Here is a 16,295-nt window from a genome sequence, read left to right on the forward strand (position 1 = left end):
TTTGATAGAGATGACTTAGTGCCACTCTTTCCTCGAGCCCCTGCACCTACTGTACAAACTATGCTTCTTCATAAAGTTTTGAGTAAGGAGAGTTCTCTGGTGGTCTAGTGGTTAGAATTTGGCAGTTGGACTGCTTCGGCTTAAATTCAATCCCTGGTTTTGGAACTGGGATCCCATATCAAGCTGCTGTATGCTGTGGAAAAAAAAAAAAAATTGTTGATTGAGACAAATTTCCAAACTCTTTAAAAATGACTGTGGGATCTCATCCTCTAAGAAATAAAAATATCTGATGTGGACAGAGCATCAGTATCAGTCCAATGAGAAGTAATAAAGCACATTTTGTGTACAACCTTCTGGTTTTCACTTAGTACAGTGACAAAAATCAAGGAAGCATGGCTCCTAAAATTATTTTTTTGTGAATTAAGTCACTGGATATTTATATATGTTTATTCTCTGGGTTTGGGGATTTCTCTCTGTCTTTTTTAATTGAAATATAGCTGATTTACAATGTTGTGTTAATTTCAGGTGTACAACAAAGTGATTCAGTTATGCATACACATATATCTAGTTTTCTTTGAAGATTCTTTTCCCTTATACGTTATTACAAAATATCAGGTAGGAGTTCCAATTGAATGCAGTTTCAATCCCTAGCCTTGCTCAGTGGGTTAAGGATCCAGTGTTGCCATGAGCTGTGTTGTAGGTCACAGAGGCAGCTCGGATCCACCATTGCTGTGGCTCCGGTGTAGGCCAGCAGGTACAGCTCAGATTCAACCCCTATCCTGGAAACCTTCATGTGCCATAGGTGTGGCTCTAAAAATTTAAAGACAAAAAAAATATTGGGTAGAGTTTCTGGTGCTATATGGTAGGTCCTCGTTGGTTATTTATACAGTAGGGTGTTTATGTTAATCCCAAATTCCTAATGTATCTCTCCCTCCCCCTTTCCCATTTGGTAACCACACATTTGTTTTCTATGTCTGTGGGTATTTCTCTGTTTTGTATATAAGTTTATCTGTATCTTTTTTTTTTTTTTTAGATTCCACATATAAGCAATATCATATGATACTTGTCTTTGCCTGGTTTATTCACTTAGTATGATAATTAGATTTTACTTTAAAAGTTACTTCCTCAAAAGCTTCTGTTGATTACTTTTCTCCCAGGTGCCCTTCTCTTATTTTGAGTTTTTAAACTGTTATGTTTTATGCCAATTAATCATGAAGTAATCGTAGGCCAGAAGCATTTAGGCCCATGTGGTTGAATGTGATATCCTCACACCAGTTTCATATTATGCAGTTATTTTTAACTACTATTACCTATTAAATACCCCTTTTGGTGTTTATACTTTTGCTCAGTTCATTCTATGGTGATTAAGAAAATCTGTTTCTAATATATTAGTTCTGCCAAGCATTAAATGCCCTGTGATTAATAGGCCAAGCAAGTATTTACCAAATGTTTTTTGATCAACAGTGTGGGTCATTCCTTAAGTCTCTCCTATGCGCTATATTTTCATGTTTATTTTATTGGTGGAAATGCAAATGGAAGAGAAATTAAGCTCTACAGTTTGAATAAAGAGAAGAGACCAGCCCACTGCCCTTAGAACTTGGAGTTAATTCCCTGTCCATCTGACTGTGCTACGTACATTCTTCACATTGTATCACCTGCCACCTATATATGGAGCACACGTTGTCCAAAGACATAGATTTCTTTCTTCTCAGCAGTCTGGGGACAGAGGTCACAGTCCATCCACCTCCTGAGCATGCCTTTACCACCCAGCACATTCTACTTTTAAACTCAACCAATTATCCTTAAACAAGAAATCTGAAGTTTCTGCAGACAGAAAGGAAATCTGGCTGGATTCCCATGACTCTCAAAGCGAGCAACTAAGAACCAGCTGGAACGAAATAAGGTCAGGTGTTTACCTCATTCTTTTACTAACTCATTTTGCAACTACACATAAATTCATACTCTGTAGTATGGAAAAAACAATAAAAATGTTGTCTTTCTCATAGGCATGTCATAATTGGGACATGATCCTCATCTGTTAATGTGAGAAAATGTTTTCTAAAGACTCTTTGCACCTTGAGTTAGCTTTAGGTGTAATTAGATGGCCAGTTTCAGATTTATAGATTTTGCTGGGATGAGTTCAGTCTCTTGGACTGTGAAGATATTTAGCAATGGGAATTTAGAAGAACTTATTTCAAAGCTTCTAGGTGGTAACTAATTAATTATACTTTAAACAAGCCTTGATTATCCATCACCTTTCAAGTATGATTCCATGGCCTTCAGTAATTCTGCTGACATATTATCCACTCATATTTAAATAGAGCAGGACTCTGTGGTCCTTATCCCCCATGTCCTTGCCCTGCCTTTTGTCTGTAGGAAAACTTTAGCCAAAGAATAAGCTCCATCAGAAAAATGAGAAAATGTAGGACAAAGGAAAGCGCCAAACAGGACAAAACAATAATAGTTTAGTCAGTAAGCAAAGTTAAGGACCATTGGTTCCTTCTCAAGGGCTATATCCTGTGAGCTGTTTTGTAGAGACTGAAACCCCCAACAGGTAGAAGAAGATAACTAAACAATGACCAGACTATAGCCGTGAAACGATCTGCCATAATTCTGAGAACTGACCTCAAAGAAATGAGAACAAACTGACTCTGGAACTGAAGACTACCTGTCCTTAAAACAATCCAGATGATGCTGATCAGACCATCCCATGACCAATTTCAAGATGACTGTCAGAGCTGACTGTGCTGTTTTTTGCATATATCCCTTGCCCACTGGTTGTCAGTTAGGGGAGGGGAGAGTCTGCCTTTAAACAGCCCTTGCCCACTGGCTGTCAATTGGGGAGGGGGGAAGTCTGCCTTTGGACATGTGTCTGCCCTCCTCCCTGATTACAGGCCTCTGAAATAAAGCAAACTTTCGTTCCCACCGCCTTTGCCTCTTTATTGGCTTTAACGTTGAACAGCTGGGTGCACTTTAGGCAAGTTTTTGGCACCCAGGTGAGGCTATGCTCTCGCAAGATCTGGATCCCTGGGTTGCCAAGTAAAGCCAACGCCATGATGGTGCGGGGCTGGCTAAGATGAGCTCACTGCTTGGGGCTCCTGGCCCTGAGAAGGGGATTTGGAAAGACATTCCTGCGGCTGAAGCCATTTGTCTTAGGGACTCTCCCTGTTTCTCTCCTGCTGGTAACTGGCCACCAACTTCTCTTTTGCATCACCTGGAAGAGCTGATGAGCCTCAAACCAAGTAAGTCCAACTGTGCGCACACCACAAACTTCTCTTTTGAGCATGAAGTGCTATTTGGGCATTTTGCCAATTGTTTGTGATGTGTGTCTACCGTTGAGGACCCTGCAAATTGGGGAGTGTTAGTTTGGGATTACAAATTCATCATCCTCTAGGATTTGTGACTTTCTCTTTTCTGGTGTGTGTGTATTCCATTTTTGTGATTGGTATTCTTGTTGCCTGTTGCAAAATGGCAAATTCAGGTTCAATTCGTTAAAAAGATTTCAGCTATGAAACTATGAGTAAAGGAAAAAAAAAAAAAAAAGCTTTAACACTGTGGCCAGCAGCAGTATTCTGCACTCCAGAAAAATCTGGTTAAGCTGAAACTCTTTTGAAATTCTCCAAGTGGTTCTGTTTGTATATGTAGGTAGAGAAAGCTGGCTTGATAAAATAGATCCTGAGAAAATAAAAATATGCCTAGAGAAAGCTTGAAGTTAACTCTTATCATGTCCTTAAAATACAAACACAGCCTATTTTGCCAGAGACGTGTCTTGGATTAATTAGCAGAACTTCGACCGGGGGGCGGGGGTGGGGTGAGGAAAGATACTACAGAATTTCCTAAGTATATATAGTCCTGCCAAGGAATGACCTCCCAACCTCTTAGCCAGTAGGAACAAAAAAAGCCAAACAGTTAAAATCCTTGGTAGTCTCAGATTTCTTTTGATTTGTATTACTTTCCCAAATAGAGAATATGTGGGACTGGTAGTGCCATGAATCTCTCAGTAGGTATGAACCCACACATGGTAGGAGCCAGGCAGTCATTATGGTAATCTCATTAAAAGGAAGTATGACATTTAAGAGGAAAAAAAGGTGTGTGTTTCAATAACCAAGTGACATTAGCATTCATGATATGCTAGCTATATTTAATTTTTTCAGGCTAGCCACACAAAAAAAGAATTGCTTGAAGGATTACTGACTGATTATTAATAATGCTCCTCCACTTTTCTCATCATATGCACTACGTGTCATATGGCCTTTGTTGTAGTTACGCATTCTGTTTTGATTGTTACTGATTTGGAACCTATGCTAGTGTAACTGTGCCACGTTCCAGTCATATTTCACCACCATAACCTTGCAAGGGCTTGGGAGGCCTGAGAGCTGCATCAGAAGAGCTTACTAGCCTCAAACATTAGGTGCTGCCAACTTTGGCAGCCCATAGAGGGTGTGATTAATGTGTTCTCCAGCCAGGTCGATTCATTACCTCACTGGAATGCCACCCTGAATTGTCAGAGAGAGAGAAAGAATGGTCGTAGTCTGCGCCTCTCTGTCTTAGCACTTAAGGGGAAAAAAGCAGTTTCTCCCCCCATATCCAGGTGATAACCAGAGACACCAGGACAGGGACGAACTTAAGGGTGTTGATCAGAGCATCTTCTCAGAGACTGCGTTGGAAGTGACTTTAAGGATACTCTACTAACACTTTCACAACCAGTAGGTTCTCAGTCTCTTGGGCTGCTATAGCAAAAATGCCATTGACTGGGTGGCTTAAACCACAAACATTTATTTCTCACACTTCTGGAGGCTAGAAAGTCCAAGATCAGGGTACTGGAGGATTTGGTGTCTGGAGAGAGAACTCTTCTAGCTTGCAGGTGGCTGTCTTCAGCTTGTATCTTCATGTAGCAGAGAGAGCTGGCTCTAGCCTCTTTTCATAAAGACAGCTAATCCTCGTCTTGAGGGCTCTGCCCTTATGACCTCAGCTAAGACCTAATCAAAAGTACTATCCCCTAATACCATCCCTTTTGGGGTTAGAGGTTCCATGTAGGAATTTGGGGAGGGAGACAGATACAAACATGCAATGCGTTAACACTATTACAAGGCAAGGAAACAAAAGTAATACTAATTTCATACTTGTTATGATTCAAGCTTCCTTACGTGGAAACACAAGGAATGACAGCTTTCCTAAATCTTCAAATTTTTTTTCCAAGTAAATTTGGGTTGGTTATTGCATTAATTTTATTTTATTTTTATTAAAGTATAGCCAATTTATAGTGTGTCCATTTCTACAGTACAGCATAGAGAAAAAAGTGTGTTGTTTAAAAATGTAATTTTAAAGAATTAAAAAGTGTTTCTAGATCTTTTGCTGAGGGGAGAATGGAAAATAGGTAAGAAAGAACAGGGAAAGTGACACAGCTTTTCTAGTAAAAAGACAAAGCATCTAGATTGTTCATCACTACTGCTATCCCTATGACCTTTGCAAAGCATTTCTTTTTCCCAATTTGAAAATATATTTATGTTGGCAGAATGGACCACTGGCATGTTTTCATTTCAAGTGAAATTTAAAATGGTTTATCAGGACCTTAACTTTAGCCCCAAAGGCTGTTTACCAGGTGAAATACTATTTTATTTTATTTGGAAAAAGTAAGTGTTTTAGTAGAGGAACATTTTGGCTTCCAAGTCTGACCCCTTGGCAACAGCAATTTGAAGTCATTATATGCTAACAAATTTCATGAAATCCTAAAAAGTTACCAAAATACTTTAAACTGAATTTCTTGGATGAAAGTTGTTTTAAGAAACTCTTGTACTATCTTCACAGGAATTAATCAGGAACCCTCATAAAAACAAATTCTGGCTCTGACACTATGTATTTGAATCTTTTTCTGTTTCCTCTTCACATCTTGAGTCATGACAGGCTGTGAATATATTGCATTGACAAGTATTTAAAGTATTCTGTTCGGGTTGTGTGTTTGTGTGTATACATCAAAGTTTTACAAAACTTGCAAATCAAAAGGTAGATAATTTTATGATACTTATAGGAACATGGGGTGTACCTCTGATGTTAACCTACTGTAAATTCTTGGGTTTTAACTTGAGGAATGTGAGTACAGATAAATGTGGATACATAGATAGACAAGTACTGGAGCATTTATGTTCAACCAAGTACATGAATGTATGAATTGTCTAGACCTCTATATCCTGGATTTTCCCACAAAAGATTTGAGGTAACTTATAAAAGAATATGCTTTACAATGAATAGAGTAAACTTGAGTTAGACATAGAAAACCAGGAGTATTGACACAACCTGGAAAGAAATACAGACAGTTACTGAATTGCTAAGTCTCCTGGTAACCCAAACAGAGAGGGACATCAATGATCCTTGTCCTCGTTACAACTGAGTAAGTTCCTCCAGAGAGGCCAAAGTTTTGTTTTTGTTTTTGCTTTTGTTTTCTGGCAGAAAATTCTATAGAAATGTTCTTAATTTACTTAAGAGCTGCTTAGAAGCCAGTGAGGCTGAATTTGTCTGGTGCTTAAAAACTGTACTATGCGTAGATTTATGTTTCCAAATTACAGGCTTTGGGTTTTTCCAGTATTAATTTTATAGATGTCATCTTGTTATACAGAGGAAAATAAGTAGTAAGGGGTTCACTCTGGTTAACTTTGACCTGTGGTTCGTAGAGGCACATGCCATCCGGGAGGCAGCACAGGTCCCACCAACCTGGATTTGTAACTAGCTGTGTGTGTCCTTCGTCAAGTTCTGTGACCTCTGTGACCTTCAGGTTCTTTTTCCCCCATCTAAAAAATAAGAATGTTAAATAGCATGGTTAATGAGATTCCATGAGAAAATAAATCTAAAATATCTAAGATCACCATAGTACTGTCTCAAACATTGATGCTAAAAATAAAAATGTTTATTTTCCTTAGTCTTTTTGCTTTCCCATTGGTCGCTAATTTTAACTTCCATAATCTGATACACAAATGAGTATAATCCCAGAAATTATAACTGACTCAAGGAGTTCCATTTGACAGCCAGTGCTTTAGTTGTTTGGGACTTGCAGGAAATGAGTTATTACAGATATGTGTGCTTCCAAAGCTGGATCTACACTTTGATGAATAAAACATACTATTGTTTCCAACAATAAAGGTGACTATTCATAATGAAAATCTTTCTCAAAGTGGATTGCAACCTTTCTTGCTTTGTAAAGGTAAATATGCCAAATGAAAATAAACTTAGAGCAATTTAGGATTATTCCAACTTTATTCTGCTTAATAATACAATGCTAACTCTGAGGGCTTTGTGGTGGTTGGAATGTTTGTCCCCAGTCTCCTGTGCCTTTGGAATCTGTGAGCCATACTCTTTCTTTTGCCAGCCTTAGGGCCCCTTTATTCCTTTCTCATTCATGACATCCAATCTGCTCAGGGTTTGAAAATCCAATAATAAAGCTAATTTTAAACTTTGACTAAAATAAGAATAAGTAGAATCTGGTCATCCAGATATCAAATACCTGGGTTTTTACACATGAACTCTGTGCCTTGTCTTTTTAGTTCCTTGGAGCTCCTTTTGATTTAATTGCTGGTTTTCACTATGTTCTGGAAAGGTGAAAATGTTATTCTATTTTCTCTAAGCATTATTAAAAATGACAAGACCTCAGGAGTGCCCCACATGTATAAAGTTCAAAGTCATTAAAATTCTTGAATGCTTGAATATTCTGTTATATGCATTAACAGCGAATCACAACTCTTTTCTCTGTTTACTTTGTAAATAATCACAAGGGATAACTGTTTATTCCCTGAAGAGTTTGAGGGAAGGAAACGTTCATCTTCTCTGTAGGTGTGGTCCAGTGTTCAGCTACACTCATCTTTCAAGCATCCTTCCTATGTCTCACCTGCATGACTCTGGGTTGTAGTCTTTTTTCTTTGGGTTTCATTCACAGTGAAAAGGAAAAGCCTTCTAGAACAACTCCTCAGATGTTATAAATTAGCTATTAAATATATTTGAGATTTAATTTGAACTAAATTACATTAAATATGTTTTTGTCCAAGGACCATGCTTCCTAGTACATTGCAAAGGGAATATTTTTATTTCCATTATTCCTTAAAGATAAAGTGACTAGAAAAAGGAATAAGTGCTCCCCACATGGCAAACTAGAAGAATATCATTTTTTATACTTTGCCTGACATATATGACTATAGAATTTTAGTCTTTCTTTAATTTGGCTATGTGTCAGCTTTGTCGAAGTTCCCATTAGGCTGTTAATTTACTTATTTTCCTTTGACTCTTCTGTATAAGACCCTATTCTGCACATTTATTTGTTAATAATCAGTAGTTCCTCTTGATATTTCTGCTGTGTTTGTAACACATTGAATAGTGTCTAGAATGCTTCTGCCAGTTCTCATGCTAGTTTAAATTTATTGTGCTCCTAATCTGTGCTGAGTTCTAGCATCAAGACTCTACACATATAATATTGCATAGCTCCATTGTAACTCTTTGACATAGTTATGCTTTACAGATGAGAAAACTGAAGCTGGAGAAGTTATGTTGCTTATTTCTGTTAGATTGGAGACCTATGCATCAGAATTATATACAGGCAGGGTGGGCTTACCTCTTTTATTTTTTAATTTAAGCATAGGTGATTTACAATGTTGTGTTAGTTTCTGGTTGGTGTACAGCAAAGTGATTCAGTTATACACACATATATGTCTGGTTTTCTTTGCAGATGCCTTTCCCTTATAGGTTATTACAGAATATTAAGTAGAGTTCCCTTTGCTATTCAGTAGGACCTTGTTGTTATTTTATATACAGTAACATGTGTGTGATAATCCCAAACTTCTAATTTATCCCTTCCCTCCTTTCCCCTTTGGTAGCCTTAAATTTGTTTTCTATGTCTGTTGGTCTTTCTGTTGAATAAATTCATCTGTATCATTTTTTTTAGATTCCACATGTAAGTGATATCATATGCTGTTTGTCTTTGTCTAACAGTATGATCATCTAGATCCATCTGTTGCTGAAAATGGCATTATTTAATGCTTTTTATGGCTGAGTAATATTCTATTATATATGCAGCTTCTCCTTTATCCATTCCTCTGTCAATGAACATTTAGGTTGTTTCCAAGTCTCAGCTCTTGTAACTAGTGCTACAGTGAACACTGGGGTACATGTATCTTTTCAAATTATGTTTTTCTCTGGATAGGCACCCAAGAGTGAGGTGAGATTGCTGGGTCATATGATAGATCTTTTTTTTTTTTTTTTTTGTCTTTTTGTCTTTTTAGGGCTGCATGTGTGGCATATGGAGGTTCCCAGGCTAGGTGTCTAATCAGGCTAGGTGCCTACACCACAGGTACAGCAACATCAGATTGAAGCCATGTCTGCGAGCTACACCACAGCTCATGGCAACGTTGGATCCTTAACCCATTGAGCGAGGCCAGGGATCAAACCCGCAACCTCATGGTTCCTAGTCGGATTTGTTTCTGCCGTGCCACAACAGGAAATCCCATATGGTAGTTCTATATTTGGTCTTTTGAGGAACTTCCATACGGTTCTCCATGGTGGCTGCACCAGTTTACATTCCCACCAACAATGTCCTTTAAGTCAGTGTTCTGAGTGATGTCACTGACTTAGGGCAGTTGTCTCAGTGATGCCTGAGAACACACATTGTCTACCCACACCCATAGTATTTCTTTCAGAAGAAGTAGAGATGCAGACTTGGGCTCGTCTCCATTTGAGGTAGGGATCATTTTTTTCACATTTGTGCAGTTTCCCAGAAGTGTCTCCCTACTCTGCCAAATTGTGTTATTACTCTGGTGCAAATTCCAGCAACTAATCTTGACTCAACTGCCAGCACTTGCACATGAACTCAGGAAAATGACACGAGAAATAGATAGGAAACTTCATGGCCCTTGTATGCACTCAGGGATGTGAACACAGCCTCACCAAGTTTACCCCAGTGTCACCTACAATTGTTTTAAGTGAGTGGTTCTAAATTTCATACTGTTACACACAAAATGAATGTAAAAAATGGCCTTAAGTACCATTAAGTATGAAAGAACTTCCAAAAATGTATTCTAAGCTCCTATCTCTTCCCAAAATTGCAGCCTCATGTACCTGACACTTATTCTGACAAGGAAGTGGATTCTTTGTCCAGATTTAAGAATTAACATCCCAACTTTAAATGTCAAGAGAGGTAACAGATTTTTCCTTGTTAACCTCTTTGTTCCATCTAATGAGTATTGAGTGATTTTTAGGTTGGCTGACAGTTAGTTGTAAAGTTTGAATCATTCTCTTTTCCTCTTATATTACCATCCCCAAGGGGCATTTCTATTAAAGACTAGCTTCATTTCTTGCCTTTTGTAAAGAAATCAGAGAATATCTTAAACTATCTATACAATGCTGTTCACCTTCTTTGGTAAAGGTAAACTTTAATAGTCCATAAGAATTTGCAGAAGCAATCAAAATATTTTTAAATGATTTAAGAGAAATGATAAAGCACCAGTGTATTCACTGTGACAAAGAATTCCCTGGGTGGAGTCTCCTTTCTAGGTGTGGAGAGTTTTTGAGAAATTCCATTGCGTGGTGGGAGAGAAACAAACAGTTTGAAAACCGTGTTTCTCCTGGGTCTCTGAGATACACATCTGTCAAATCCTAGACTAGAGATGACTGTGACTATCAAAAGATAAACCCAAGTCTCCCTACATGTCCTGGGCTAAGGTTCACATTTTCTGAACTCAATTTTAAGTAAAACCAGAACAGAAAACTATGAAGGAAGATAAAATGACTAACAAAACCCATAGCCCTTGAACAGTTTTGAATGTCTTTTGGAAAAAAAAAAAATCATATGTAATGACAATTTATCAAAGAAGTTAAAAGACCCTAAAACAGTTAATTCTCTGCCTCATCACAGAAAATGTTGCAATGCATTATTTAAGAAGTGTTCTTGTAATCTAATTTTTAAAGAAATAGTAAGGTTCGGTATTCAGTATTTTTTCCAGACTCTAGTCTACTTTCTAGAATAGTAGTAATATTCAGTTAAAATAGAAAATATGCACTATTATTGGCACAATGGGGACTAATTATTGGGACAATAAAGGATTTCAAATAACTGTTTAATTATAATAAAAGGTACCAAGTAAGTGTTCATCATCCCTTGATATTTAATAGTCTTTTTTTTTTTTTGGTCTTTTCTAGGGCCACACCTGTGGCATATGGAGATTCCCAGGCTAGGGGTCTAATCGAAGCTGCAGCCGCTGGCCTACACCACAGATGCAACAATGTGGGATCCAAGCCACGTCTGCGACCTACACCACAGCTCAGGGCAATGTCGGATCCTTAACACACTGAGCAAGACCAGTGATCGAACCCGCAACCTCATGGTTCCTAGGTAGATTCGTTAACTACTGAGCCATGATGGGAACACCTTAATAGTCTATTTTGATGATTGTTATAGAAAAATGGATAATTGTTAAAATAATGTTTTTTTAATTTTAAGAATTATCCACCAACTTATGGAGGAAAAGGAAATCAATGAAATGCTGTTTCACACTATAAACTTGATATTACAACCAGAATGTAAAAGATGGGAGGTTAAAGATTATTAAGTCAGTGTTAATTCCCAGAGCTAGTATCACAGAAAGAATGATTGAATTAGTGGAAAGAAGGGGAAATAGAGGAAAGTTGGGCAACAGTAAGATCTTGGGGATCATTTATTAATTCATCTTGAGTTTTATAATTTTATTTTACTAATAAAATGGAATTGAGTTGTTCCATGCTCTCTTGAGAAATCTCACCAGTTAGGTTTGTTAGCAGAAAAGATACCTAGCAATATACTCACTTGGGTAGTTTTCAGAAGATAGAAATGTTACCATGGAGGTAAGAAAGCCAGAGGAGAGAGGAAATAAAGTAGACTTCATTCTCCTGATCACATTTTGATTGGCATAGAGATCTCTCAAGTTTTGTCCACCATCCTTATTCTCACCTTATTAAGAAGAGGTTTTAACTTTAATTTGACACATTTGAAGATGATCAGAAAAACTAGGGAGAAAGTGTTGTGGATTATGGATACATTTCCCATGAGAGTGAAAATATGTTACAAATAAAATTAGACAGTAAATCCTCAAATTACACAATTAGCTTATACTTCCATCTATAAGAACAAGAGAAAATCTTGTCAGATTAAGAAATCTGAAGCTTCTGGAAGTTTTGGATAGACTTTAAAAGTCACAAAGATACTTTTTTCTTTATCAGGATAGTGAACATAGACTCAGTTGTATTTAAGAGTTTACTTGGCTGGAGTTCCCATCGTGGTGCAGCAGAAACGAATCCAACTAGGACCCATGAGGTTGCGGGTTTGATCCCTGGCTTCGCTCAGTGGGTTAAGGATCCGGTTTTGCCGTGAGCTGTGGTGTAGGTCACAGACACGGCTCGGATCTGATGTTGCTGTGACTGTGGTGTAGGCCCTCACCTATAGCTCCGATTAGACCCCTAGCCTGGGGACCTCCATATGCCACGAGTGTGGCCATAAAAAGACCAAAAAAAAAAAAAAAAAGATTTTACTTTGTATATTTGCTATGAATTTAATGATTCCTAAGTGATAAGTTTTGTTTGCAGGGAATTTGTCTGGTTCTGACTATATCATAAGGGAGATATGGAGGGACATGTTGAAAGAGGAAAATACCTTTTACTCTGTCAAAAATTTTAAAATTAAGATGACAATTTAAATGTAAAGTATTCAAATTCTTTTCTAGAAACATTCAAAGTATTAATGGAAGATAAAAGGAATTCTCATCCTGAAAGACAGTCTTAAAAGATGTACCTCTCTCTGTGAAAATAAGTTCTTTATTCCTGGAAAAGAAAGGCAGAAAGGTTTTGGTTCCAGTTCACTATCAGAAACTCTGTACCTGCAAATGTTAGTTTGTGTTAAGTGTATTTGCAGTATTCCCAAGTTAAAGATTGTTCAAGCACATAAAGGAAAAAAAGTAAAACACTGCATGACAAATATGGTTCTAGCTTTGGTGAGTACATTTCTGGGGTTAATCGATTAAATTCTGAATATCAGAACTGAAAGTGAAAATCTTGATGCAGCACACCATGCCTTTGGGGAGGGAAAGGAATGTTTACTCTTGCTGGAGTTGACAGACAAGTCTGGTCAGAACATCATGAGGGAAACGTATTTCTCTACTCAGAACCATATCTCAATGTTTCCCATTCCTGCCCTTTTTGGAACCTGGAGTTATTATTCCAAAGTTTCAAGAGGTTTACTGTAAGATCTAAATTGTTACACTTGCCCTTCCTGAGGAGGCCATAGTCAAGGCGTGCACCCATAATCAGGGCATGCCTTACCAAAAAAAAAAAAAAAAAAGAAAGAAAGAAAAAAAAGGCATATCTGGAGTTCCTGTCGTGGCGCAGTGGTTAACGAATCCGACTAGAAACCATGAGGTTGTGGGTTCGATCCCTGCCCTTGCTCGGTGGGTTGACAATCCGGTGTTGCCATGAACTGTGGTTTAGGTCGCAGACGTGGCTCGGATCCCCTGTTGCTGTGGCTCTAGTGTAGGCGGGCAGCTACAGCTCTGATTAGACCCCTAGCCTGGGAAACTCCATATGCCGCGGGAGCGGCCCAAGAAATGGCAAAAAAGACAAAAAAAAAAAAAAAAAAGAAAAAGAAAAAGACGTATCTTAATAGTCTTTGTACTCTAGAATCTCCCTTGCAGCCTGACTCTGAAAATGGCCTGGTCTTTTTACCTGATTTTTGCAATCCCTGAAGTGTGCATAGAAACCATTTTATTGCTTTTTAAAGCATGCTGAGAATAAAGTTAGCTGGTAATAAAATGCAACAGTCATCTCTAAGAAAAAAGTGAATAGCAGAGGTGTTCTAATGGTTTTTCTTTGAAGCTTTCCTTCCTCACTGTTTTTAATGAATCTTGTTTGAAGAACAGAAAAGAGTAAAACATCCCACTACTCAACATCTCAGACCTGAAAGATCTTATTTATCCCTAGGTGGTCATGACACTAAATGAGAATGGGAAATCTAGTTGTTTTTGTTTGTTTAGTTTTTCTCTTTTTGCCATTTTTTGCGCTGCTCCCGCGGCATATGGAGGTTCCCTGGCTAGGGGTCTAATCAGAGCTGTAGCTGCCAGCCTATGCCAGAGCTACAGCAACGCGAGATCCAAGCAGCATCTCCAACCTACAGCACAGTTCACGGCAACACCGGATCCTCAACCCACTGAGCAAAGCCAGGGATCGAACCTGCAACCTCATAGTTCCTAGTCGGATTTGTTAACCACTGAGCCATGATGGGAAATCCTGTTTGTTTGTTTTTTGCCAGTTCACTGTCTTAGGGCACTAGGCTTTATGGATAGAAGAGGGTAGAGGCTCAATGCAGGTACATGCCCCTGAATTCTTTGACTAACTTGCAATTAAGCAGGTAAACTCAATACTCTAAGGGCTCAATTTCTCATCTGCAAATAGGCCTGATAGGGAATAGGATCAGCTTCATAGGATTACTGTGAACATTAAATATGTGGGTCTGTAAAATGCCTGCTACTCATTGTACCTTGCTGGTAAATTCTTAGACAATGTGAAAAAGTATGGCTTTCATATACAAATGGCAAAAGAATACTTTACAGTACAATTTTTTCTATATCCGATTATTTCCAGTGTTCAAAGTTTTAGGCTGATTTAATTACAAATGCTGTGTCAGGCCAGGTTTCCTGGGAAAGGGACTACAAGGTTGAGATTTTAAGGCAGAATGTTTTTTGGGGGCGGCCTGAATATTGAGGTAGTAGAGAGTGAAGGAAGCAGGAACAGAAAGGAGGAATGGGTGGGCTGTTCTGGGACCTGCTAATACCTGGGTCTCATGGAAGCTCCAAAGCTGGAATGGTCCTGTGAAAGGAAGTGCAAGGACCAGGTCCCTTCTCTAGAGGTTGTCCTTGTGTATCCCTTCCCACCAAGAGGTCCTTGAATGCAAGCTGCTGTTTGGGAGGGCAGGGACATGACCTCGCCTTGGGCCAGGTGGCTCTCTTGCGTTGAGAATGACTCACGTGGCACCTGGCAGTCACCGACAGCATCAGCAGCTGGGGGAATGAGCCCCATGGTCCTGAAGGGCCATCGAATGACTTAGCACAATAATCATCATGTGTACATGTTGATGTTCATATTTTCATATCACCATGTCTAAACTGGCTTTAAAGTAGGTCTTGAGTGCTCAGATTGAGAATAATGGAAAGCAGAATACCAAGTAACTGGTGAATTGAAAGAAAAATGGTATTCCATCCAAGCACATGCTTCCTTAGAGCCTGAAAGATACACCACGTGAATGTTGACGTTTTAACTTGTCATCTTGTTAGCATGTAGATATAGTTGAGCTTGTAAGTAAAGTTGGAACATACTATAACTATTATAATCTTCTTCCAAGCCTAGCTTACTATGAGCTTTTTGTTTTCATTTCCATGGCATAAATTGCAGTATAAGAAAGTAAAGGAGATTTTAAATGTACCTGTCATAGGCCATACTGAGACATCAGCTGTATTTACTCTTTTCTAATTGTGTTATCCTTCCTGATATTCAAATGTTATTTTACATAGGCCTATATGGTAGCTATATATTTTTATTATCTTTTTCTTTTATTTAACATTCTTAACATTCCATCCTAAATGTCTTCATGTGGTTGCTAATTTTCACAGTTATAATTTTAATGGAAACACAGGTTTCTAATGAGTCACTGTTCTGTAAATCAACAAATCATTCTCATATTGTATGGCTTTCAGCTTTATTCTAGTGTTTCCCAAGTCATTCTATAAATTATAAAATTCTGAACTTTGCAGATCATTTCAATTCAATAAACAGTAGCGGTCGATGCTGGCTCATGTTAAAGGGCAGATATAACAAGAAGGATAATCTGTGCCTCGAAAGAGTTTAGGGATGAAAGTGAAACGCAGTTGTATAAACAAGTCGCCAGAGAACAAAACATGTGACACTGTGGAGAAGATGCAGGAATGATTATTTCTAACTGTGTAGGAGGGAAAGATGCATAGGATAAGAGGATTTTAAGCCAGGCCTTGTAGGTTAAGTAAAATTTAGACAAGGGGAAAAGATGATCAGGATGCTTTAAGCCAAAAGAATAGTAACAGTGAAGAAAAGATGTGAACGTAGTTTATGGACATAAGGAACCGTGCGTCATCTGATAGAGTGGCTTACAGAAGAAAAAGTGATGGAAAGATCATGGAGAATAACATATTCCAGGAACGTGGCCTCCATATTAAAGAAACTGGATTCATAACTAAGTAAAACGATAGTTTTGTGCAGAATGCCCTGAT

At 38.2% G+C, this 16,295-nt stretch overlaps 1 protein-coding gene across 38 annotated transcripts in view; it reads left to right on the forward strand.

The window, feature by feature from the left end:
• Positions 1-16,295, forward strand: part of RBMS3 (RNA binding motif single stranded interacting protein 3) — a 1,488,242-nt gene that overhangs the window by 1,009,690 nt on the left and 462,257 nt on the right. For 2 of the 38 annotated variants that reach the window (XM_084987349.1, XM_084987352.1), the window contains exon 1: positions 3,013-3,242. The exons of the other annotated variants lie outside the window; for them this stretch is intronic. In XM_084987349.1, coding sequence (XP_084843475.1) covers positions 3,077-3,242 — 166 coding nt within the window. In that variant the 5' untranslated portion in view covers positions 3,013-3,076. Of the gene's footprint in view, positions 1-3,012; positions 3,243-16,295 lie in introns of those variants that run through there. 38 annotated transcript variants of the gene reach the window in all.

The sequence above is a fragment of the Sus scrofa genome, chromosome 13 (genome assembly GCF_054392235.1).
Source record: "Sus scrofa isolate SSC_HxYL_T2T_F1_AM1 chromosome 13, Sscrofa_HxYL_maternal_Yorkshire_Landrace_v2.0, whole genome shotgun sequence".
Taxonomy (NCBI): domain Eukaryota; kingdom Metazoa; phylum Chordata; class Mammalia; order Artiodactyla; family Suidae; genus Sus; species Sus scrofa.